This window comes from Dryobates pubescens, chromosome 1 (genome assembly GCF_014839835.1).
Source record: "Dryobates pubescens isolate bDryPub1 chromosome 1, bDryPub1.pri, whole genome shotgun sequence".
NCBI classification, from domain to species: domain Eukaryota; kingdom Metazoa; phylum Chordata; class Aves; order Piciformes; family Picidae; genus Dryobates; species Dryobates pubescens.
Genome location: NC_071612.1, coordinates 46188524 through 46212538, shown reverse-complemented (window position 1 = coordinate 46212538; position 24015 = coordinate 46188524). Strand labels below are relative to the sequence as shown.

Here is a 24015-nt window from a genome sequence, read left to right as displayed (position 1 = left end):
CTCCCATTGAGGGAGCCTCTTTTGAAACAGTACCAGGACTGCAAAGAGATGCAGTTCCAGCAAGTGCTAGAACAGTCATATCTATCAGCAATGCCTATTTCAGTGCCCTTTCCCAGGCAAAAGATCCAGAATGATAACAAAAGCCTGCAGGCAGCATGCACTTCCGAGCCAGCATCATGTAAGACATTTCTGTTCACCATCAACAATCCCTTGTCTCACATTCTGGCTGTGGGTAGCATTTTCCCCCTTGCCTTAATATATCCTATCCCTGATGTGAAATCTATTTGAATCTGTTATTTGAAGCACCCAAATTTTAGCACCTCTAGCTACATATAAAATCACTCCATTTCCTACTGTGGTTTTGCATACCCCTCCCAAAGCAGAGCCCTGTGCAGACTTTTTTATTCTAGACAGTAGAAAGAAAGAGACTGTTAGCTTCACAGAGCTGAAGTCCACCCTAGCCACTGGGTAGACCCCAAGGAACCCTGTTCCCTCCCACCTACACCCTAGTCCCAAAGCTGCTGCTTCCCCCAGCTCCTGTGGTCTGCGGTGTGGATTTTGTGGCTCTCAACCAGGTGAAGATAAAGCATGTGTGTGGCTCCCAGAGTCTGGAAGTTAGGCTGCCCTGCTCTGGAGCTCTGCACAGAAGCTCATGCAAAAATGAGGCAGTATCATAAAAATATGCAACAGGCTGCATATTGCCTGCAGTCTTTGATCCTTCTTTCAGAGGGCCAGTCTTTTCAACCCACCACACCTATCCCTTTCGTTCACTCTTCCTTCCTTCAGCATTTTGGGGTTTAATGGGACACTGTATTATAGGCATGTTTTCTCTTACTGCATGATTAGCAATTTGCCCTGGGCACACAGCTATAATAATGAGGCAATTTTAAAGAGCACATATACATGATGTGCTAGTGAGGATTATGGGTACATACAGTTAATCCACCTCTCTTAGTCAGAAGAAAAGAACGTATCAACTTCACAAATACCATTTTCTTAAGATAACAGTTATGAACAGAAGGTGATACCTATTTTGTGCTCTGTAATATTTTCATTGCAACTGATACTTCACATATTTGAAATCGCAGCACCTTCAAAAAATTCCTGCAGTGAAGTTTTTCATACCTGTAAAGAGGCATAACACATCTTCCTATATTAAAAAACCCCAGTAAGCCATTCAACTTAATATGTAGATCTTCATTTTAAGGTCAACTGTATGAAGACACATACTGAGAGGTATTTTAAATGGTACCAAAATGACTAATCAACCAGAACTCTCCCATTTTCCTCCTAAAGACCTCTGCTCCAGGGTCGAATGAAAGTGCTTGAAAATGTATTAAAGACTACAGTCCTTACTGGGGTGGGAGGCTTACAGGCTTAGTGCGTGTGGTTACTTCTTCACTTTTAAACCTGTGAGCCTGCTAAAGGTGGAATTTTGCATCTAACATTCTGTGCAGCCCTTCTTTCTCTTCTAATGCATCCATATCACGGTGTCTGAGCATGGAAAGGGAACAAACCACAAGTGTTTTCATGAAACAGCAAAGTATTATCACTGCCAAGAACAACCTTTATTCTTTTCTAACAAAGATCATACGATAGCCAAGACACAGTCATAACGTATCTGATAATTATGTACAATTAATGATAACATTTCTTTAAGAACTCTTTGTACTTTGTGACACACCCCCCCCCAACAAGAACAGCAGCATGTTTGCAAAGCACTTTATAACCTAGATGTGATGCCAGAATCTTTGTCCTGAAAAAGGTGAAAACTCCTAGTGTAGCCTTGCATGGAGATCATACTAGGGAGTAAGCACCTCACTGTGATCTTGCACTACACAGGCATGACACAAGCCTGCCAAAAGCATGTGTAAGACCACTCCTGATATTATCAGAGCACTACCTTAATTTTAGGGAATCAGGGTTTCTGACTGTTGCACAGACAGTTGTTCCCAAAGTATGTTCTCTGCTAGAGACCTCTCTCCTCTCTTTCTCTTAGGGTTGGCCTATGACCTCCTTTCCATCTTATCCTGCACGACAAACTGCCATCCTGAAGCTAGGGAGAATACAATGAGTATTACTTGCTCCTTCAGCAACAGCAGGTCACTCACAGAAAGGTACCAGAAGTGAACAGCAGTGCAGATACTCAACCCAGTTAGGTAAATATGTACAGAAGTGTGATACAGAACAGAAAACTAGGTAATTCTTGGACAAATAGGATTACATGAAAATTTATTTCTATAATTTACTAATTTCTCAAATAAAAATGGAGATGTAGACATCTATTTTCTCAAGGCCTGAGCATGGACATTAGGCTTCTGCCTAATTACAAACACATCTCATTTGGTGATTAATGTCCTGTGTCAGTACTGGCCCAACTGTCCCATACTTCCAACAGCACTCTTCTAGGGAATTAACACAGGGACAGGAAAGTATGAACTCCTACAGCAAATAATTATATCTTTTGGGGAATTCTGTCCTAACAGAAAAAAAATTTTGGGACACCTCATGAAGTACGTCAGTCACTCATACCATCCCAGACATGACACTCAGCAGTCCTTTGTTTCAACTCTCAAACACTTAATTTCCCTTTATACCTTGCAACATGTAGTGGAGTATGGGAGGAGGCACATTTTCTGCCATGCTCCAGGACACCTATGCAAGAGGCCATTAACTTCTGACTCAGCCCCACATGCTTAGCTCCATCTAGCTGGTAGAAGTGTGCTGCCTTCTCAGTTTTGCCAATTGGTAATTGTTTCCTAACTTACCTCAGTCAAAAGGAGCTGGATTAATGAAGATGTGAAAATGGACCTGATGTCTTCTGGCTGCAGTTTTAGGGACAGGCTTGGGGACAGTAAACTACACAGCTGACACAGCCAGAAGTTAAGAAGCACGTGTGTCTGCAAGGGCTACAAACAGATTTGACATCTATTCTTCACCACCACCTCTGCCATTCAAAATCTGGTCTCAGATTTTGTCCGTAATTTCCACTACCATTATGAACCAAAATGTGGTGTCAGTGCATAATTTGCTGACTTGTCTCCTAAGCTGAGTGCTGTCTGTCTGTGCTGGTGCTGAGAATAGCAGCAGTCTCCTGCTTACACAGTGAAGTCACTCAGTTACGTGTCTGGCAGCACTGCCTCCGCTTTGTGTTCTGCGCTGGTATGCAGGGACGCTGCGGTGTCGTGTTTCATGACATGTAACTAGCGCTATTTCCCACATTAGGCCAACCTGTATTTCAGTAGCACACAGCAATTTCCCACAGTAACCTGAAGCCTTCATGTGCTGCACTAGACAGAAGAGGAACAGGAATGACAGACTCAATTCAGTAGCCTAAAAACAGTGAAAAAATACTGGTTCAGTCCAAAGCTCAGGATAGGACTTCATAGGAAACCACATTACTCATTACCTGTTCACCTCAGTGACAAAGTGTCAGCATTCAAAACTCAACATACTCATTCAGATAGAATCTTGCAAACAAATTCAGATAGATACTCTCACAGGTACTCAATAGATACTTTTCTATACTGCCTTGTCTGAACACTACCACTACCATTGCTCCTGCCAGGATAAAGCCTCTCAAAAGGTCCTTCACTTTTGTCAGCCATTTGTTAAGACAAACTGGATAGATCTCATTACTCAGGAGAGACACTACCTATTTCAGTTGCATTTTATGCTCAGTGTGATTTCAAGTGCCTGATCTCAAAGGAGTCCTGTCCATCTGAACTCCTTCACCAAGCAGACCACCTTCAAATGCTTGAAACTTTGTATTGGAAAGGCACACAGCTGCCTCTGTAAGGAATCTGATGCTATGTGTGGCTTCAAACGGGGATACACACATTCATTTGCCTTATACTCCAGCAAACTTGACTGTTTAAGCACTGATGAGGAAAAATGTGATCAACGTGCTCAGAGCTAAAGGTACAGGTAGAAAACAACCAAAGACAAAAAAAGGAGCACTGACCTGGAGAAAAAGGTATCACTGTTAATGAAGGAGATTTCATCTGCTAAATCCATCTCCTTCCAACATGAACTGCCATCTGTTAACCGGAGGCTGACCTGCGGTATTCCATCTGACAGGCGTGGTTGTGGCACTAAGCACGTTTGGCCAGATCCTTCCACGGTGGACTTTGTCATCTACAGAATGACAAAGAGAGAGAGAAAAATGAAACATGAAAGGAAGAAAGAGCAGAGCAGCACTTTGAGGTAATCTGCAATGGAAAGGCATTCCATACCAGTGTACAAACAGCAAAGAATGTGACAAGGTGCAAAATAATGATAAAAAAGAAAACGTTCTGCTTGATAAAGACTATTTAAAGAAAAACAAAGATGTGCCTATTGGAAGAACAGAAGCAAGAGGGAGATTTTTTAAAAGGTAAGCAAAATAAACAGAAAGTTTTACACCTCTTCTCAACCTCCCTCCCCTCCTTTTTAATAGCAACTGATGTCAACAGGTGCCCCAGAAGGAAATTTCTCAGGCCATGTTGGATTGGCATTGGTTGCCAAGGTACCCAGGACACAGAGTTGGAAGCTGGGCACCCTAAATCCAAAACCAAGTTTCCAAATACCATGGAACCCACGTACAAGAATGCCAGAGCTCTTGCCCAGACCTTTCAGCAAAAGCACTCATAAGAGACAGTGCTGCATCAGATAGGTGTCCATCACCAGTGGCAGATAAAGGACGCTGAGGGGGAAGGAGAGCAAGTGTGGAGGTCGGCCCCTCACATTCACTGCTCCAGCTTTTGGCAGCCTGTTGTTTAGGACTTTTTTTTTTTTTTGACTTGGAGGTTGCACCAAGTTCACTGTGTTTAACTGCAAACATTGAACCTAACCTTTGTGATTATGTTTTGTTTTCTCCTGCGTTCAGTTCTATCTTTAGCCTTTGCAAGATCCAATGGCTTGGAGTTTCACAACATTGTTGTTACACATTGACTAAACCAAAAAAGGAAAAAAAAGGTACTTTCATTTAGATATGGTGACAGATAATCTTTCCCTTGCCTTTGAATTACAAGAATTAGAAAATAATTATCCTTTCCCCACCTTCCCCACACACACTCTAGACTTTATATTTGTAGACTTTATATTTGTAGTTTCTAATCAGACAGAAGCATCTGAGTGCATAATCTCTCATTTTAAAGAAGTCATTCTGCTGCTGTGTTTGATCCCTTTTTCCCCCCTGATTTTTTCTACACCTTTTACTAAGTCATTTTTGAAATGTAGCTGGAAGTGTAAGCAGCATTACATTTACAGACAGGTTTAGTGGTGGCTTCTTATCAAAATCCACCTTTTTTGTTGCTTTCTTGGTTGCTTACTGGGCTGACAGTTTTGTGACACTTCTGCAATATCAAGATCTCTTTTCTGAAAAAAAATAGCTAATTTGGAGCTCATCACTACACACATTTTTTAAATTTGTGGGGTTTTGTGGACATTAGTTAGCATAAAGTGACAGAAATTCAACTAATCAATTTTTCATCCAATACAGAGTAAATTAGAAGCTTTCTGTAAGCCACTTTGACTTTTCCCCACATTTCATAGAATCACAGAATGGCTTCAGTTGGAACAGACCTTAAAGATCATCTAGTTCCAGCCCCCCTGCCATGGGCAGATCCACCTCCCATTAGACAAGGTTGCTCAAAGCCTCATCCAACCTGTCTTAAACACTTCCGGGGATAAGTCATCCACAACTCCTCTGGGCAAACCATTCCAGTGTCTTGCTACACTTATAGTAAAGAACTTCTTCCTAATGTCTAATCTAAATCTACCCTGCTCTACTTACCACCATTGGCTCTTGTCTTACCAGCACAAACCCTTATAAACAGTCTCTCTCCAGCTCTCCTGTAGGCCACCTTCAAGTACTGGAAGGCTGCTATAAGGTCTCCCTGGAGCCTTCTTTTCTCCAACAACCCCAACTTCCTCAGACCGTCCTTGTAGGAGAGGTGCTCTCCAGCCCTCTGATCATCCTTCTCACCCTCCCCTGGGACTTCTCCAAGAGATTCATGTCCTTCTTGTGTTGGGGCTTCAAAGCTGGACACAACTGGACACTCACAGGTTAAGTCTCAGAAGGGCAGAATAGGACAGCAGAATCACCTCCCTTGACATGCCAGCCATGCATCTTTTGATGCAGTCCAGAACACAGCTGAGCTGCTAGCACAAATTTCTGACTCATGCCAAATGCCTCAACAACCAGAACCCTCAAGTCCTTCTCTGCCAGGGTGCTCTCAATCCACTTGTCATGAAACTTGTATTTGTTCTTGGGATAGCCCTGACACAGGTACAGGACCTTGCACTTTGCCTTGTTGAATTTCATGAGGTTGGCATAGGCCCACCTCTCCAGCCTGTCAAGGTTTAATGGTTTTCTATTAGCAGCATATTCAGCCTTTCTGGGTCATGATTGAAGTGGTTGAATAGCACAGATTATATCAAAGATCACTGAGGAACTTCACAGGAAACATCTGATAAGACAACCACATATTTTTATTGCTTTCTAGTCACTAATCCATAAAAAGTCTTTCCTCCCAATCACAAGACACCTGCTTTTTTAAAACCCTTTGATAATCCTATCAAGGCCTTTAGAAAATTCAAGTGTATTACCTTGACTATACCTATGCACATGCTCACTGGCTAGACAACTTGCTGTCTAAAGAGGTAATGCTGGTGCCACCTAATGACTCTCATTATTCATCTGTTTATTAATTCTGCTGCCTGGTATAGTTGCTACAAATCTAGACAGTAAGTCAGAACTCTTTTCCTACCTGGCCTACCCTAGGATTGTTTGTAAAATTCTTGGGTTAATCTCTGTTTTGTAACACTTTGTTTAGCTTGCATTTGTTCACTAATGCTTTCTCTGTGTTGAAAGGTTTCATGGGACAGAAGGTTGCTTCTTACTGAGCTCTGAAGAGAATAAACTGAAAAACAGAATGTGTCAGAGACAAAGAGAAATCAGAGAGATGTATTGAGAGAGCTTCCCCACTGCAGCCTCTGGCCCAGATGCTCTCGGTGAGATCCTGCCTTCACTGGTGTCAACATGCATTTTGCCTAGAGTCAAGAGCTCACCTTTGGACTACTGTTGGCTTCCAGCAACACTCTCCAGCCCACTGACACCACAGGACCTGGGCACACAGCATGCTACAAAATGGCAATAGTGCTGTGATTTAAATACATAGAATACACCAGGTTGGAAGAGACCTTCAAGATCATCGCGTCCAACCCCTCAACCAATCCAACACCACCTAAACAACTAACCCATGGCACCAAGCACCCCATCAAGTCTCCTCCTGAACACCTTCAATGGGCAATCACTCTCTCTGTATAGAACTTCTTCCTAACAGCCAACCTAAACCTCCCCTGGTGCAGCCTGAGACTGTGTCCTCTTGTTCTAGTACTGGCTGCCTGGGAGAAGAAAGGCTGCCTGGGAGGAAAAGGGGAAGACTGTGTCTGCAGGAAGGAGGCAAGGCAAGGAGGTACACATCATCAGCATTACAGGAAAGAATCGCAACAGAAAGCAGCAGGGCCTGGGATCTGGTGGTACCACTCTGCTGGAATGGCTGTTAAATCTTTCTTCCCCACTGACAACTTGCAGCTGCTCATTGAGCTTTTCTGCAGAGAGAGGAGACTATTGCCTTCAGTATCTGCACGGGGACAACTGTCAGCTACGTCACCATTACCTGCTAGAGCTGATGCCATGCACACCAGAAAAACTCTCTATCAGAGTAACCAGAAATAGTGACTCTACAGAGGCACAAACCTCTACACTGAAACAGTTCCTACACTGTTCTATGATCACTTTACAGAAGCACCTCTGGGTTTAAGCAAAATAGGCAGCTTCTGATATACCACACACACCAGCAATCAGAGCAGGAACAGTAGGAGGCCAGGCTTTCCAGCCCTACCATACTTGTGTGTCCTGATTTTAAGAACAAAATAAATAAAGCTAAATAATTTTGCTACCAGATACTGCATCTGTAGAATCTGCCCCTTACCCAACAAGAAGTGCTCAGAAACATGCAGCATTTGCCAAACACAATGTATCAGGTTACCTATGGAAAGGGACAGCTTAAGTTCTTTTTGGGTGGCAGAGCTCTTGTGAGAAAAAATTTTGGCAGAATCTTTATTCATATAAATCCTTATGTTTCATGCAGTGAAGTTTGAGAGGTCAAGACCTCACAAAGTGAGGAAGATACCCTGCAACAGCAGTGCTATAGGTTATTCACTATTAAGAATACTGGAGACAAACACTTTGCAGAGGGTATTCTAATTCTCTCCCTTTTTGCCATCAGCCTGATGTGCAACCCCATCCTTAGGGAGGATGTGGAGGATAGCCAGTGAAACCCCCAGGAGGGCTATGACAAAGGCACACAATGAATCTGTAGGAAGTTCATGCACTAGTTTAAAAAGAAACAAATAAGCAAACAAAAAAAGCCCCTAGGAAACCTGTTGCATGTTGCAACACCTTTCTACAGGCTGCATCTTATAACACTGTAACAAGTATAGTAGGAGGTTTGTAGGTACTTCTGTGGGACACTTAATTTGCATTCTGCTTCCGGAGCAGGCAACCACCCAACAACAGAAAGACTCGTGTGAAGTTTTTAAAAGTCATGAGTGGAAGAATCCCCCTATTCCCCAGGTAAGGACTACCTTTAACCACAAGGCAGTAGTTTTCAGCTCATGATGTTCTTAAAAACATTAACAAACAGAAGAGAAACCCACTGCCTATTTATTCAGCTTCCATCTTGTACACTGGCTGTTTTTCTTCTCTCAAGGAGACGTCTGGACACAGTAACATGCGTTGTGTTCTAGCTCACAGTCCTTCTCACTGGGTTTTATGCTGCTTTTAGTTGGGTGGGCTGGGAATTTTTTGTGTGTTTTTGTTTGTTTGTTTTTTCCCCATCAGTTTTCACATCACCAAGCAAAGATTAGCCTGACTTCATTGCTTCTCTGTTTGATCGCTCTTATCAAGTCTACTTGGAGGCAACTTACTAGCCTTAATGATCTGGATGATGGGGCTGATCAGCAAGCTTTCAAACGACACAAAACCGGGAGGAGTGACTGAGGTGCCAGAGCTTGTGCTGCCATTCAGAGGGACCTCAACAGGCTGTAGAAGGTGGCTGACAAGAGCCTCATGCAGTTCAACAGGGGAAGTGCAAACTGCTGTACCTTGGGAGGAACAATGAGTACATCCTGGGGACTACCCAGCTGGAAAGCAGCTTGGCAGAGGACTTGAGAGTCCCAGTGGAAAACAAATTGACCCCAAGTCAGTACATTTGTCCTTGCTGAAGGCCAACAGTGTCCCATGCTGCATTAGGAAGAGTGATGTGGCCACTGATGAAGATACATCTGTAGTACTGGGACCACTTCTGGGCTCCCCAGCATCTATACATCCTGGGTAGAGTCTAATGAAGGGCAATGAAGATGATACAGGGGCTTGTGCATTTCTCCTCTCAGGAAAGGCTAAGAGAGCTGGGACAGTTCAGCCTGGAGAAGGGAAGGCTCAGATGCATTCTTATCGAAGTGTACAAGTACCTGAAGGGAGGGTGTAAAGAAGATTGAGTCAGGCTCTTTTCAGTGGTACCCAGAGAGAGGACTGAAGGCAATGAACACAAACTGAAACACAGAAGGTTCTATCTGAAACATGAAGAAACACTTTTTCACTGTGAGACCAACCAAGCATTGCCACAGGATGCCCAAGAAGGTTTTGGCATCTCCATCCACGGAGAGAGTAAAAAGTCATCTGGACATAGTCCTGTGCAACTGGCTCTAGGTGATCCTGCCTGAGCAGAGGGGTTGGACAAGATGACCCTAAAAGGTCCCTTCAACCTTAATCACTGTGTGATTTTTGCACTTTCCCCTTTGACATTCTCATCTCTCCAGCAAATGAACTGAACATATGAACATACAGAGCATACAGAGATGACTAATGTGCCAATGCATGTGTTAAAGGAGTATTTTGTCCCAGGAGAAGTCTAACTGATACAGTTCTGACAAAGAGAAATGTATGAATCTTTGTAAGTACATAAAAAGCTTCACTTTAGAAGACAACATCAAGAAATACATGGATTCCCAAGAACAGGGATGTTTTGGTTGAAGACCAAATTATTTGATATTTGTCTCCTGAAATAGTTTTCATCTGGTGAAAGCTTAACCTCAGATTCCATTTGACCAAGATCAGTAAGCCTGAATCAGGTATGTTGTGGGTTGTTATGTAATAGTTATAGGCTGTGGCTGCTGAAAGCATTTGGCTATGCTAACGTCTGCTACTCTGATTTAAAATACTCCTTCATTCTCAGCTAAATACAAATAAAAGAGAACCAGATGCTACTGACAATCAATGGGACCATTCCAATAAGCACCAAAGAACAGACAATTACACCACACACACATTTGGCTTTCAAATTTGCTGTCTCAGAAAGTTCAGATGCAAGGAACTGCATCTGCAATTTTAGAGACCAGAGAGGTTTTATGAGCAGCATAAACATAAATCATCATGGGAGCTGAAGAAAATGCAAGAAAACCTTTCCCCTATAGGCACAATCTGACCAGTCAAGGTGGCGTCATCCCACACATATCACTGCCAAGATTCTTCGTAACTGACTAGGTGCACCATCGAGATGTTTCATTTCCTGTGAGATGTCAGAAGTTCCTGAGTTCAAAGACCAAAGATAAATATGCCATATATTCCAAAGATCTGAAGTTGTATGGTGATTCTAATCCTTCTATCTTGCAGAAAATGCTCCACATCAAGGTGAGTCTGGAGAACAATGTGTGTGTATGCATGTGGTGGGTAGAGACCTCAAACAGTCACAATGCATCAACATAAGAGTATAGATACAGATCCTCAGCACAAGTCATCCTGCTTTTCTGACTACCTCACGCATTTTCTCAAGGAAGAAAAAGAAAAGCTTCCAATATCCCAAGCTATGCATGAACATGTAAATAATTAGGGCATTTCATACATATGTGAGTAAGTACTTATCAAGTCTAAATGTAGACCTTTTTGAAGAAGCTAGCTATGAGTTTATATCCACACATGATAACTAGAAAGATGATGAAGAAGTTTCCATAATGTTACCATCAAAAATACAGCTGGGTATTTAAAACATATACAGCACATTATTGTTACTTAACACTGCATGAACATAGCACTCTTCTAGACAAGAAAGAAGCCTCACTCAAAAAAAAAAAATCCTGAATAATAACAAGAAAAAAATTATATTCCTAGAATCAAAATAAAGAGGTCTATCAAAAGAGGTCTATCTATTTTTTGTCTATCAAAATAAAGAGGTTCAAACCACCTGTTGAAAGGTTTCATATTTTGTCAGCCAGAGCTCTTTCAGCTTGCAAGTTGTGTATATCAATACAAATATTCTGCAGGACAGACAAAGGTGTATTGCTTTGCAAAAACCTGGGTACGGCCGCACAATGCAGAGAAAATTAGAATGTTGTTTTGTTTCTCACTCTAGTCTGTTTGGCTAGCTATCAGCACACACCTTACATATCAATCTATCCATTCATCAGTGTCACCTCTGCTTCATGAGCAACTGAGAAAGGGTGACCATTAGCCAGATGCACCTCTCACCTGACAGCTAACCGACCTGGTTCAAACAGTTCTGTCCAATTAAATAACCAGGGAACAAACCACCTGGCAAAGTTATTTGGGCTTTGTGTTTGGCCACTGATACCTCTCTGGATAAGCTCAGGAAGTGGGCAATGTGAACTTGATGAGGTTCAACAAGGCCAAATGCAAGGTCAGTGCAATCCCCAGTATCAATAGAGGCTGGGAGATGAAGGGATTGAGTTCTGCGGAGAAGGGCACGAGGGTACTGGTAGATGAAAAGTTGGACATGAGTAATGTACGCTTGCAGACCAGAAGGCCAATCACATCCTGGGCTGCATCAAAAGAAGCATGGCCAGCAAGTTAATGGAGGTGATCCTGCCACTCTGCTCCTCTCTAGGTGAGAGCTCACCTGGAGTAATGTGTCCAGCTCTGCAGTCCTCAGCGTAGGAAAGACATGAACCTGTTGGACCGAGTCCATAAGAGGGCCACAGAAAATTATCAAAGGGCTGGAACACTTCTGCTATGAAGAAAGACTGAGAGAATTGGGGTTGTTTAGCCTGGAGAAGAGAAGGCTTTGAGGAGACTGTATTGCAGCCTTTCAATACTCAAAGTAGGCCACTAATAAAGTTGAGAAGAGACTTTTTTTAGTATGGCCTGTTGTGATAGGGCAAAACATAACTTCAGACTAGATACAAGAATTTTTTTTATGATGAGGGTGGTGAAACACTGTCCAAGGTTGCCCAGAAAGGTAGTGGATGCCCTATCCCTGGAAACATTCAAGGTTGGGTTGTCTGGGGCTCTGAGCAATCTGATGTAGTTGAAGATGACCCTACCCATGGCAGGAGGGTTGAACTAGATGACCTTTAAAGGTCCATTTGAACTCATACTATTCTATGATTCTAAGTCCTTAAGCCTATATGACCTTAAAGCAAAAGAACAGCTGTCTTTAGTAAGACTGCTGCGCCCAAATGTTTGATGAAGCATAGGTGCAGTTCAGAAAGTAATAAAATGTATAAAAGTAACTAAAAACCATTTTGATTTGCCACTTCACCTACCACCTACAATACTGATTTTAAACCCATATAGGCATACTGCTGACAAGTTCTTCTCAAAGAAACACCTAACCATCCTAAAATACTGATACTGGCAAACAATAATCGATAGCTCTATAATTCTTACCAGATATAGCAGAGAGACAGAACATGTAACATAAGCAATAAACACATACTTGCAGAACTCAGTTACCAGCTCTGTTCCATACTCAGAACCAAGTCTCAAATGCTTTCTTGATGAACCACCACGCTGAATTCATAAAGTCACGATGAATGCAGTCATCCTTACAATCTCTGCAGCTGCCACAGCCAAATTTGGATTTCTCTTACTCTACTTATATTTTTAGGCACTGGATCAATTAAAACACCTCCTGTGTACTCCGCCCTACTCAGATATCAAAAGTTGTACATTTGATGCAATCCCCAAGTCCATGAAGCTTAAAGTTCAACCAAGTTCTGATGTTTCATGCAAATTCCTGTGTCTTAATGAGAGCAAGACCCTTTAGATTCAAAGAGCCAAGTATTATCTCCCTTTAAACCACACTCATCACAGCCTCCATGTTTGACAGAAGCCACTCAAAATGGCAGACCTACCTAAATGCTTGAATGTAAACACACATGTAAAAACTTTGCTAAGACTGCATGATTCCAGAGGTAGGCAGCTAGCAAATGCTCTCAGAAAACCTATGGAACTCAGGTACAGTATGCAGATACCACATTTCTAGCTTCAGTTAGTCCCCTTGTCACTGGCTGTGAATTCCATTATTTTGCTTCAGTAAACTTTCTCAAAGTTAGGCCTTCAAATTGTACAGGGATTAATTGTGTCAGACTCAGGACCATTCTCTTGTTTGTAACTGCTGTACTGAATTTTGCCTGCCTTCAGTGAAGTTTTAAATGAATGTTATAAAAAGTTAATTGCTAAGGGTGTTGCAGATATCCAAATTACTCACTGTCTCTAACTGCACCAGATCCACAGAGCTAATCTAAATGAAGAGCAGCAGACACTTGTTTTACTTAATAAAGTTAACAGACACTATTCTGAATATAGATTCATTTCCAGTTACTTCTCTACCAAAACACATTTCTTGAACGTTTAGAAATGCTCCTGACAGAAAAGTCTGAAGGAAAAGAAATCCATACAATATAGCTGATTCTGGTCTAAGGCCACATGAAACCACTCCAGGAGGCTGCACCTGTACTTTACTGGACCTCTTCAGCTTGATGTCTCCACAAACGTATTTGAGCTTGCTACACACTGTCCTTGGCACTAGCAAGATTAAAAGGAGATGCACAGAGGAACCAGTTCCAGCTACTCTCATCTTTAAACAAGCCTACATAAGTGGGGCTTCCCAAAATCTGCACACTTGGGCTACATAATTCAAATCCTTGCACTAAATTTAAGGCACCAATGAACAGGACTGTCAAAGGTACCTAGGCTGTTATATCAGCCTCCAGCTACATTAGCTGGAAAACATTTGGTTAAATTTGTCTTCTTCCCAGACCAAATTCCCAGTTGCTCTCTACCCAGTCTGCCCTAGCCAGAAAACACAGAAGGGAGAAGTCCCATGCACGTGTTCACCATGTCTTCACTTCCCAGTATTTACACATGCTGCATGTTCCCATACTTAGTTACTTAGGCAGTAGCTTGAACTGTCCATATGACTAAGAAGACCAGACATGATGACAAGAAGCTCCTTAGAAGACTTCAATACTGACTCAATATTTTCACCCCATTAGCTGTAACGCTCCAAGATAAATCATGCAACTCACTGAAAATGGCTTTACTGTAAACATGCTGCTGAATGATATGATGGAAAAATACACTTAATATAAAACACTTTGATTCCAAAGTGGCCATTTATTACCTGAGACAACACTCAGAGCACAGGTATTTCAGGAAAGCAAAATTTGCCTGTTTTCCTTGTACAACTGGCAATTTCAAACATTAGTGTCATTGATTAAGCACTTTATCAACAATGACTGACACTCCAGTACTCAAGTAAGGTCTGGATGAACAGTGAACAAATAATGCTGGAGACACTTCTGCTGGGGCAGACTCAGTGAACAAATTCTAAATTCTCCCTGAAGGCCAAACATAAAAACTGTACACTCCAGAAAGATGTAATTTGAACCTAAAATTATTTTGTCCAAAATAATTAAAATTGAAGCAGGATTATCTTCAAACCTGGGACTCTCCATGGTACACAACAGCAGGTTGCTGGAGTGAACAACCACCACCTTAAGGCCCTTTCTCTGCAGAAGGCCAAGTGTATTTGTCTAAGAGAATCTCTTCAGCTTCCTACCTTGTGCAGCTCTACAAGCAGCTTTGTCAAAATGCTGCAAGTGTGTGGCATGCCTGGAATGAAGGCCAAAAAACATCTGTGGGCATCAAGCCAGGAGATACAACAAGTTCCCAGCAATCACCAACTACTGCATGGCATCTCTTTGCAGAAGGAAAGCTAGCATGGACAATGTTCTGAACAGGGCTGGAGAGAACTCTCTCCAAGCAAAGAGGAAGGAGTGGGATTGATGTTGAGAATGCAAGTCAGGGGTCTGCAGGTGCAGCAGAGAATAGCGGCCTCTAGCTGAGCACACAAACAGTTGACTGCAAATTTAGGCTGGATGTTAGGAAGAAGCTCTTCATAGAAAGAGTGATTGGCCATTGGAATGTGCTGCCCGGGGAGGTGGTGGAGTCACCATCACTGGTGATGTTTAAGAAGAGACTGGATGGGGCACTTGGTGCCATGGTTTAGTTGATTAGATAGTGCTGGATGATAGGTTGGACTCGATGATCTCAAAGGTCTTTTACAACCTGATTAATTCTATTCTAATCTAAATTGAAATGAAATATTTAAGTCTCTGATTTGGCAACTGCACTCATCAATGAGGAATCTCAGAGAAGGGCATGTTGAGCACTTCCTAATGTGCTAAAAAAGCTCCCAGTAGCTCAAAAGCGAAACCAGCATGCATGCCTGTTTTCACACCAGGGAGATATATTGCCTAGTTTAAAAGTAACATAAAGGAAAAAATATGCAATAACCACAATACCTCCTCCTCCTTGAAGTAATAATCAACTTCTTATGAAAGAATCCTGTCTTGCACTCTCTCCTAGAGATTTCTATCTGCTAACAGTTTGGTACACTGTCTGTGTGTCAAAGACAAAAATTAAGCCTCAGTTGATATTCTACATGGAATCACAAAATCCCCACAGACAGCAAGCATAGCATAAGTATTTTTATCTAAATCTTAGAGTTCTTGTCTGACTAGAGAGACACTAGTCCTCTGGGAATACCTCCTGCCTTTCATTCACTTGGTTTCTTTAGACACCCCTAGCTTGAACAGGAAATACATCATGAGTATGAAGCACAAATATGGCCAGGTGATCACAATCAGAGGAGAGATGTAGTAATGAACTTAGAAAGCTGACTATGGTGACAATTTCTGTTTTCATTTTCCCACAGAGCAGATTTTGTGCTCATGTCTGTGTCCAGCTACCTGTTCAGAACAAGAGGGAGAGCAACAAAAATAATGGTAAGTTACTGCAGTTACAATGGGTATCATTTGATATTTCAATATATGCTTACAATAAATATGCTGCCTCCAGTGAAGGAATTGTAAAGTAAATGCTCTGTAAATATCAGCCATGCTGTTAAAGGGCAAATGTTAATGAGACCATCAGAAGCTAGGGAACAGAGGGAAATCAGTACTGCACTCATCACTTTCCTCCATCCTTCCCGTGGGTTAACTCTCTAAGGTGTAAACAAGTAAGTGTTAGCCAAAGGATTTCTGCATTACAAAAGCGTGAAGCTCTGCCAAAACTCAGAGCTGCTCCACTGAAGTCCATGTAAGTAGGTTGGAAAGTCTCAAACACACTGCTAAGAAACCTGTCTTTCTCCATGTACGGTACTTCTCTCATTCACAGTATGGCAAGGAATTACACAGTAGTGAAAGAATTTGCTGCCTAAAAGACATTGTTGGCACTGCCCTGAACTGTACTACATCCCATAAAGTGCAGACAGGCCCTTCAAGGAAAATAAATTAGTTTTATTTCTGTATTTCTCCTGCTCTGCAATACTGTATAGCCCACTCATTAACAATGGAACTTGAAGAACTGAAATGTCAACTGCAAAGGTTCACTCCAGCTCCCCACAGCACTACAACAGCATCACAGAATGTTAGAGTTTGGAAGGGACCTCCAGAGATCCCTTCAGTCACTTTTTCTTCTCAGCAATAAAAAATGCTGTTTATGAACTCTATTTAAAAACAAACAACCAACAACAAACAAACCACCAGCTTCAGGTCTTAGAGATTTTGAAGAGAGGGGGGAACAGCACTGTCAAGTGTCCCAATAACTGCCACGAGGCGTACCTGAGCAAAACTAGTATGTTTGTTTATGGCCCTTTGAATCAACACTGGGTAATACAGACATGTTGAGACTCCACTAGAAATTGCACTAGACTATGTAATAATTTGGCAAAAGAAGGTTATTAACTTCCTGTTTCTTGGAGCATTCACCTCTGACCCAGAAAAAGAATCAAGGAATACATTCTGTACTATAACAGGATCTTCAAGGTGATCTCATAGGTTTTTTCCACCTCCCATTTTCATGGCATTGTATCTTCACTATGAGCCTACCTCTAATTTTAAGTACAAGTCATTGCAGACAAATGACTCAAGTGAGTCACGTAGGTGTGTTAGATCAGATTCTTCTGCTGCTTACTAGCAAAAGTTAGAAAGTAACATTCCTACAGTTAGCATAGGACCAGGCTTGCCACTGACTGAGTACTGTTAAAATTAACATGCAACAGGCAGTGACTGCAGGAATCATGCACCACAGTAATTGCTTTCATCATGCTGAATTGAGATGAAAAATAAGAACAGCAGTATGTGAACTAAAAGTAGAAAACCCTTCAACAGAACACTGTTAACTGCTCTGTCACAGATTCTCTAACAGCATTTGTAGATTGGTGTGTTTCAGTATAAGAATGCATTCAGTTTACACAACATAGTACTTCCAAGGGAACAAGAGATACACTAAAAAAAAAAACAGCAAGCAGCTCTAGCTCTTAAATATTAACCTCCACAAGCTCAGTGTAGGCTGGGACAAGTGATCTTATTTGTGCTGGGCAGTACTGTCCCTTCTATTGTCCTCCAGTCCCTGCTGGATTTTGCAAGGCACCACTAGCACAAGATCATAGTATTCTTCCTACAAACTGGCTGTTTTCTCTTACTTTAAAGCATATCTTCATGTTAATTAAGACAAGGGGAAGAATTCACCACCATGAAAAGAAAAGATGTAAGTCGAAAGACAAAACTACTAGAAGGTACCAAGCAGGTCTAACAGATACATTTTCACGCTGCCATAGGTTCCTAAGCTACTTGGGAAACTTACAAGCAAGCAATGCAAGACCAGAACCTCAAACACAGCTCAAACTGAGAATCCACTGTTGTCAACGTTTTATTCTTACGTATTAGCTCCTGAAGGACTAATAGTATTCTTTTGGTCTTGCTCTTTAAAATCCAGAAAGCAGAAAGACTATGTGCACACTTCAATCACTAAGCATAGCTTGGATTTTTATTTTCTTTAAACATCTTGTGAATTTGCAACTTAAAAAAATGAAGTAATTTAAGATATTTTTGACTACAATTACACTGGTTCCTAACTCTGCCAGCAGACTTAGCTGTAGCTAACAGAGCTTGTGACTGTACTTCTTCACAGATGTGACCCTAGCAATCTCAGAATGCCAGGGGATTTGGATTAAAAAATAAAAATGTCATCATTTTCAAATGTGAGTTTTCAAATCAGGTACCTGCATTCTACATGGAGTATTAAAAATGTCAAAACTTAGTCAAGTCACCTTTGCAAAGACTTAAAGAGCAGATATCGGTCTGTGCTTCTGCTAAGAAAGATCACAGTATCACAGTATAACTAAGGTTGGAAGAGACCCCAAGGATCATCAAGTCCAACCTGTCTCCACAGACCTCATGACTAGACCATGGCACCAAGTGCCACATCCAATCTCCTATTGAACACCTCCAGGGACGGTGACTCCACCATCTCCCTGGGCAGCCCATTCCAATGATGAACAACTCACTCAGTGAAGAACTTTCTCCTCACTTTGAGTCTAAACCTCCCCTGGCACAGCTTGAGACTGTGTCCCCTTGTTCTGGTGCTGGTTGCCTGGGAGAAGAGACCAACCCCTTCCTGGCTACAACCACCTTTCAGGTAGTTGTAGAGGGAAAAAAATAAATTAATTATTATGTAGTTACCTATATGCATTTCTGTATCACTCCAAATTACGGAAGCTTGAGAATTACTTGAGATTTCTATTCATTCATATTCAGTGTTGCTTGTGAAATTTGTGAAACTGTGGGACAAAATCTGTTGTGCTTTGAAGACTGATTTCTTTTAAAAACAATGACATGGCTACCACAGAGCTGGAATAAATCAACTTGGAGCCATAAAATGACTAGTATGCACCCTATGTACAAGTGCTACCTGAGCATCACTCCTCTAAACCATTATGTGGTGAGAAGTAAGGCTTATCAGCAATTGCATGCTTTCCATTCTCATATGAAGAAAAAAAACACATTCCAGTGCAGCACACTGGATACAAAACAAACTCAAGCTTTGTTTTGCTCAGCTGTGTGTGCTCAAGGATCAGCTTAACCTGTTTACATCTGAAACATTACCCAAGTTCTGCTTACTGTTAATAGCTGCCAGCACACCCCAAAGGACAATGGCACCTGGAAAAACTGCCACCTCTGATATATCAACTCTGATGCAGCAGAGCCTCTCCAAACCTTGTCCAAAGGTTTAGAGTATCTGATCATCATGCATCGCAGTCCCACCATCAAGCCCTACTACTGTCACTAAGGGCAGTTTTCTACCATCAAGAGAACCTGGGCAAGAGTAAATTGTCAGCATCTGCACAGGATATTGACAAAACTCAGGTTTTGAGTTAAGTTTATTTAATGATTTCTAAGCAGGACTTGAGGAGATCAAGGGGAAAGCCAGAGACTATTAATTTAATTTCCTAATTTTGATAGGCAATATTTAGTGGTAAATGGTCCAGTTAGAAGCATGTCAGCATAAAGCAAAGCTTCTAGCCATCTCCCTCTGTGAATGTAGCAGATCTAGAGGATTCTCTGCAAACACTAAGAATTATCAAAAACTACTACAGACTTGTCCACAGCCCCCAAAGCAGAAAATAACTCACTTCATTCAAATGCCAGCCAAGTGTTCTTACGTCTAGATTGGATGAATTATACAGGCCCAAGGAAAAGGTCCTCTTCCTTTGGAAGGCTACTCCGCTGATAACTTTTCTCTCTCTGCCTGATTCTCTGCGTCTTGCATCTCATACGAAATGCAGATGTTACAACGTATGAGACTCCACCTCAACAAAAGTGTTAAACCAATTAACTATGGAGACCTCAACGATTAGGAAAGATTAGAACATACCTAGAATACTCTTTAACCTACTTAATCTTCAAGAGAATAATCCTTTCATGTCAAGAAGTGCTGACGCTAATGAAGACAGGTGGTTAGGCAGTCCAGCTCCTAGTTTCCTCCCACATGAATGAAGAAACACAATAGGTCAAGGGCATCCTTAAAGGAGAGACTAAATTACGGGGAGGATATAAGATACTTAGCAACGTCTCTTGTTCATTTACTCTTCCTGCACTTATGTTTGTCTCTTTGGACAGACAGACCAACAGGGATTACTGCTGGAAAGGTGAGAGTGTTCAGTTACATATTTATTTTCAATCATGTACTTGAATTAATTTTAGGGAGATGACTAACATCAGCAGAAAAGACCGACAAAGTGCCTGGCACAAAAAGACCTCATCTCCCACACCCTGAGTAATTTGCACTACCGACTCCAGATGAGAACTTTGGGAGACTTTTGGTACATTTCAGTGGAATGAGAAAATACTTCCTACAGTAGTTCAGCTTTAGATGGAAATTGTACCTTTTCTTCAAACAAACTGTACAGGTTCCTTCATCCATTGCCATTACTAAGTAAGAGAGGTTCATACAGCCTGCTTGCATCCCGCACTGTTATATGGCTGGGATGCAAAGTTCAAACTGAACAGAATATTTTTATCCGTTTCAACAAATGTTGAATGGGCATAAAAGTTGCTACATTTCAGCACCAGTCGACTGCAGGCTCAAAGATCTTGAGCTGCCCAGTGAATTTACAATCCCTTGTTTTTTTCAGCACAATACCACACTGTAACACAAGAGTCTAAATGCACCTGATTACAACTGTCTCTGGAAGGAAATAGGAAAAAAAAGTTAGGGGAAACCACAGTTATACACTGTGCTCTATTTTAATGATAAGGACAAACTTATTTGTTGATAATTTGGTATTCTAAGACATCTTTGTTTACAACCTCGCTATTACTGCTGTGCTCACCCTCTGTTTCCTACTTAGTTCAGTACTTAATCTCTTGTTGGCCTCACAAACTGCGTATCAGAGGAAACCAGCCTGTGGGACTTTCAAGTTTTAAGTGCTGCTAGAAACCATCAGATCTACTTTGCCAGCTATTAGTACCTAGAAGATGATCTTAATTAAAACAAATTTTAACTTTTTCAATGTGAAACTTTTTCTTAACTAAAGCACAGATTAGGGTTTGTTTTACAGAAACATGGAGTCAGATTACCTTCTGCTATAAGGAAGGTGCAGCTAAGGTACATGACTGTTGGCTTACTGACTCTTTGCAGGGACCTTGAAAGTAAAAACAATGTGTCAGGGCAGTGATTAAGGCTGCAAATGTCAGTACTAATTTTTCATTAGCCATGGTAGCTTGTAAAGAGAATCTGACAGAGATACAAAGAGTCATGTTCACTATCTTCTTTATTAAAAAAAAAAAAAGTCAAGGGGAAAAAAAAAGTGACCTTCAAATAACACTAATAAAAGCCATCTTTACAAACAAAGAGGTCATATCTTCATGGAAGAGGAAGAAAGTTGTGGCTCTCTTTTCCAAGTGACATGTTGGAAGCAAAAGCTTACATGTGCTCAAAGGGCACACAAGACAATGACTAAACACACAAACACAATCATGACCAGGAAAGCCTCTGAGAATAATCATGAATTGGTAGAATAACAGAAGGAAACACCTTGCCGCCCTGTTCCCATTCCTCCCTGGACATCTGCTTATGGCCTATGTGGAAGGCAGGGCACAAAGCTAGATGGAGACAAAGTCTGAGGCAGTACAGCCACTCTTATGCAGGATGAACAACCATTAAGAGGATTATTCAGCGAATTCAATGCTGTGAATGATTGAAGAAATGATGCATTACCTGATTGCAGTGGTACAACCTGCAACAGCTGACTCTTTACTGGGTCAGCAGCTGTATACCACAAAGGAAGGAATATTCTGTTTCTCTCAGCAGCACCCCATGTAAATGGGCAATGCAGCCTTTGCTCCAGGTAGGTGTCAGTGGGGTCACATCTGTGATTTTTCCCTAGGCTGCAATGAAGGTGCCTAACAGTATTGTCCATGCATCAGCACACAAGAAACTGGATTTCAGAGTTCCTGATTCCCCCTTCATTTGATGGAGTGGTAAATATTAACCAAAACATTGATGTTCCCTGCACAAAGTTCCCTGAAGCACAGCAGTGCAGATGTGACACACAGCAGTGCTGTCGAAGCTGCCAAAACAGAAATAATAAGGCCATAGGAATTAAGAGAGCTGCCCTTTCTGCTATTCATCAGATGAAGACCACATGGAAACCCTCCTGCTCTGTCATCATGAAAATAGTTTATGGATCTGTAAGACACTGAAAGTGTCAAATTATCTGCATTTTTAAGACTAAAATTGTGTGGTTTATGGCTAGGGGACTTTCAAAGGCATTTTCCAATTCATGCCATTGCAGGTGTTTTCATGAACTAATTTTTATTCATATGTCAATTCAGAGTCATCATTCAGTGACACTTCCTTCAGGAAACATAAAGATAATTATTTGACATGAACAGTAGAAAAACCTCAACCAACCAAAAAAGCCCAAAACCCCAAACAATCCAAACCAAAACACATCTTTGCAATGCATTTTCCCATCATTGCAATGGATTCTCTTACCATTTTGTACTCAGAAAGTGACAACAGCATCCTTGTTAGAAGGGGAACAACTTTAGCAGAGCTGTTAAACATTCTCTTATCTAAACAAACCACAGGACAAAGACTGGGACAGTCAATTTTTATATATGGGAATTTTACCTTGGTTGCTATTGGCACCTAGGAAGAAAAGCAAAGCTGACTTGGTATCTATCTGTTGTTCTACCTTGCTCTTATTTACACTATACTTTAATAACCAAAATTCAGCAAAGCTGTTTCAGACAAAAGTAATAAAAAGCAAAATCTCATGGTCTGGCAAAACACACATCACTGGTTTTCAATATGAAACTAATACCCTATTCAGTTCCCCTTCTATTTCCTTTTGTTCTCCCAAGACTATTTATATACATAACCTTTTACCTGAGACCATATCTCTTAATAAATAGCTAAAGGTTACTCTGTTTCGCTTCAGTACAACCTCAACCTACGGCAATTATTTCCATGGAACATGTACAAAGGTCATGAATTGTGACAGTAAAGCGAGAGAGAGACGTGGAAATCCATTATTTTTAGAGAGGGCTGCAATACAGGAAAGGAAATGACAAACAGCAATAACCCCGTGATACACCTCAGTGCTCGCAACTACATCTGTGGAATGTCGTGGTGGTTGAGGAAAAGAAAAATGTGTCCCCATCTGTCCAGGTGCACTGCTTACTGAACGCTGCAAAAAGTTAAACTGGCAATGCTGGGATCAAATAGAGTTCCAGAACTTGTAAAAGGTTACAAAGACTTCACTGAGTGAAAACATTCTTCTTCCTTGCCCATCCCCACAATTCGTATGTGCCTGTCACATGTTAGCTGGCAGGGTTAAGGTGTCATGCCACAGGTTAATGACCTCAACTCAGCTTCTCACAGCGGAGATACACATGAGGAGCCTGCAGCAGAATTTGAGATTAAAAAACCAACCCAAACATTTACAAAGTGACACAACCACACTGCCTTCTTGCTGGGTGTACCCAGCATGTGTGTGTGTGTGTTCAAGAACAACAGAGCTCAGATCAGTTCCAGGGGAACATTTTATTCTGCCTTGCAGTTTTGAAAACTGGAGTCTGATTTATCTATTTACTGTAATGTTATTCATAAACAGGAAAGGTATGATCTAAAAGAAAAACATGACCTAGCTATGGGAGAAACCCAGCCTCTCCAAACCCAGCCTCTCCAGACCTGCATCTCATGTTACAGTTGCTTAAAATCAGCCTCGGAAGAGCCAAATGGCATTTCTGAGCTAAAAATCAAAACACAAGGGGGAAGAAATGTTTCTCACACATGGAATTCAGCACTGTTATTTT

General features: G+C 41.5%; 1 protein-coding gene across 1 annotated transcript in view; it reads right to left on the bottom strand.

Moving 5' to 3' along the window:
- FAM13A (family with sequence similarity 13 member A) overlaps positions 1 to 24015 on the bottom strand; it is a 121588-nt gene that overhangs the window by 68238 nt on the left and 29335 nt on the right. Inside the window, exon 6 of the mRNA XM_054164930.1 lies at positions 3965 to 4137. Coding sequence (XP_054020905.1) covers positions 3965 to 4137 — 173 coding nt within the window. The remainder of the gene's footprint in view (positions 1 to 3964; positions 4138 to 24015) is intronic.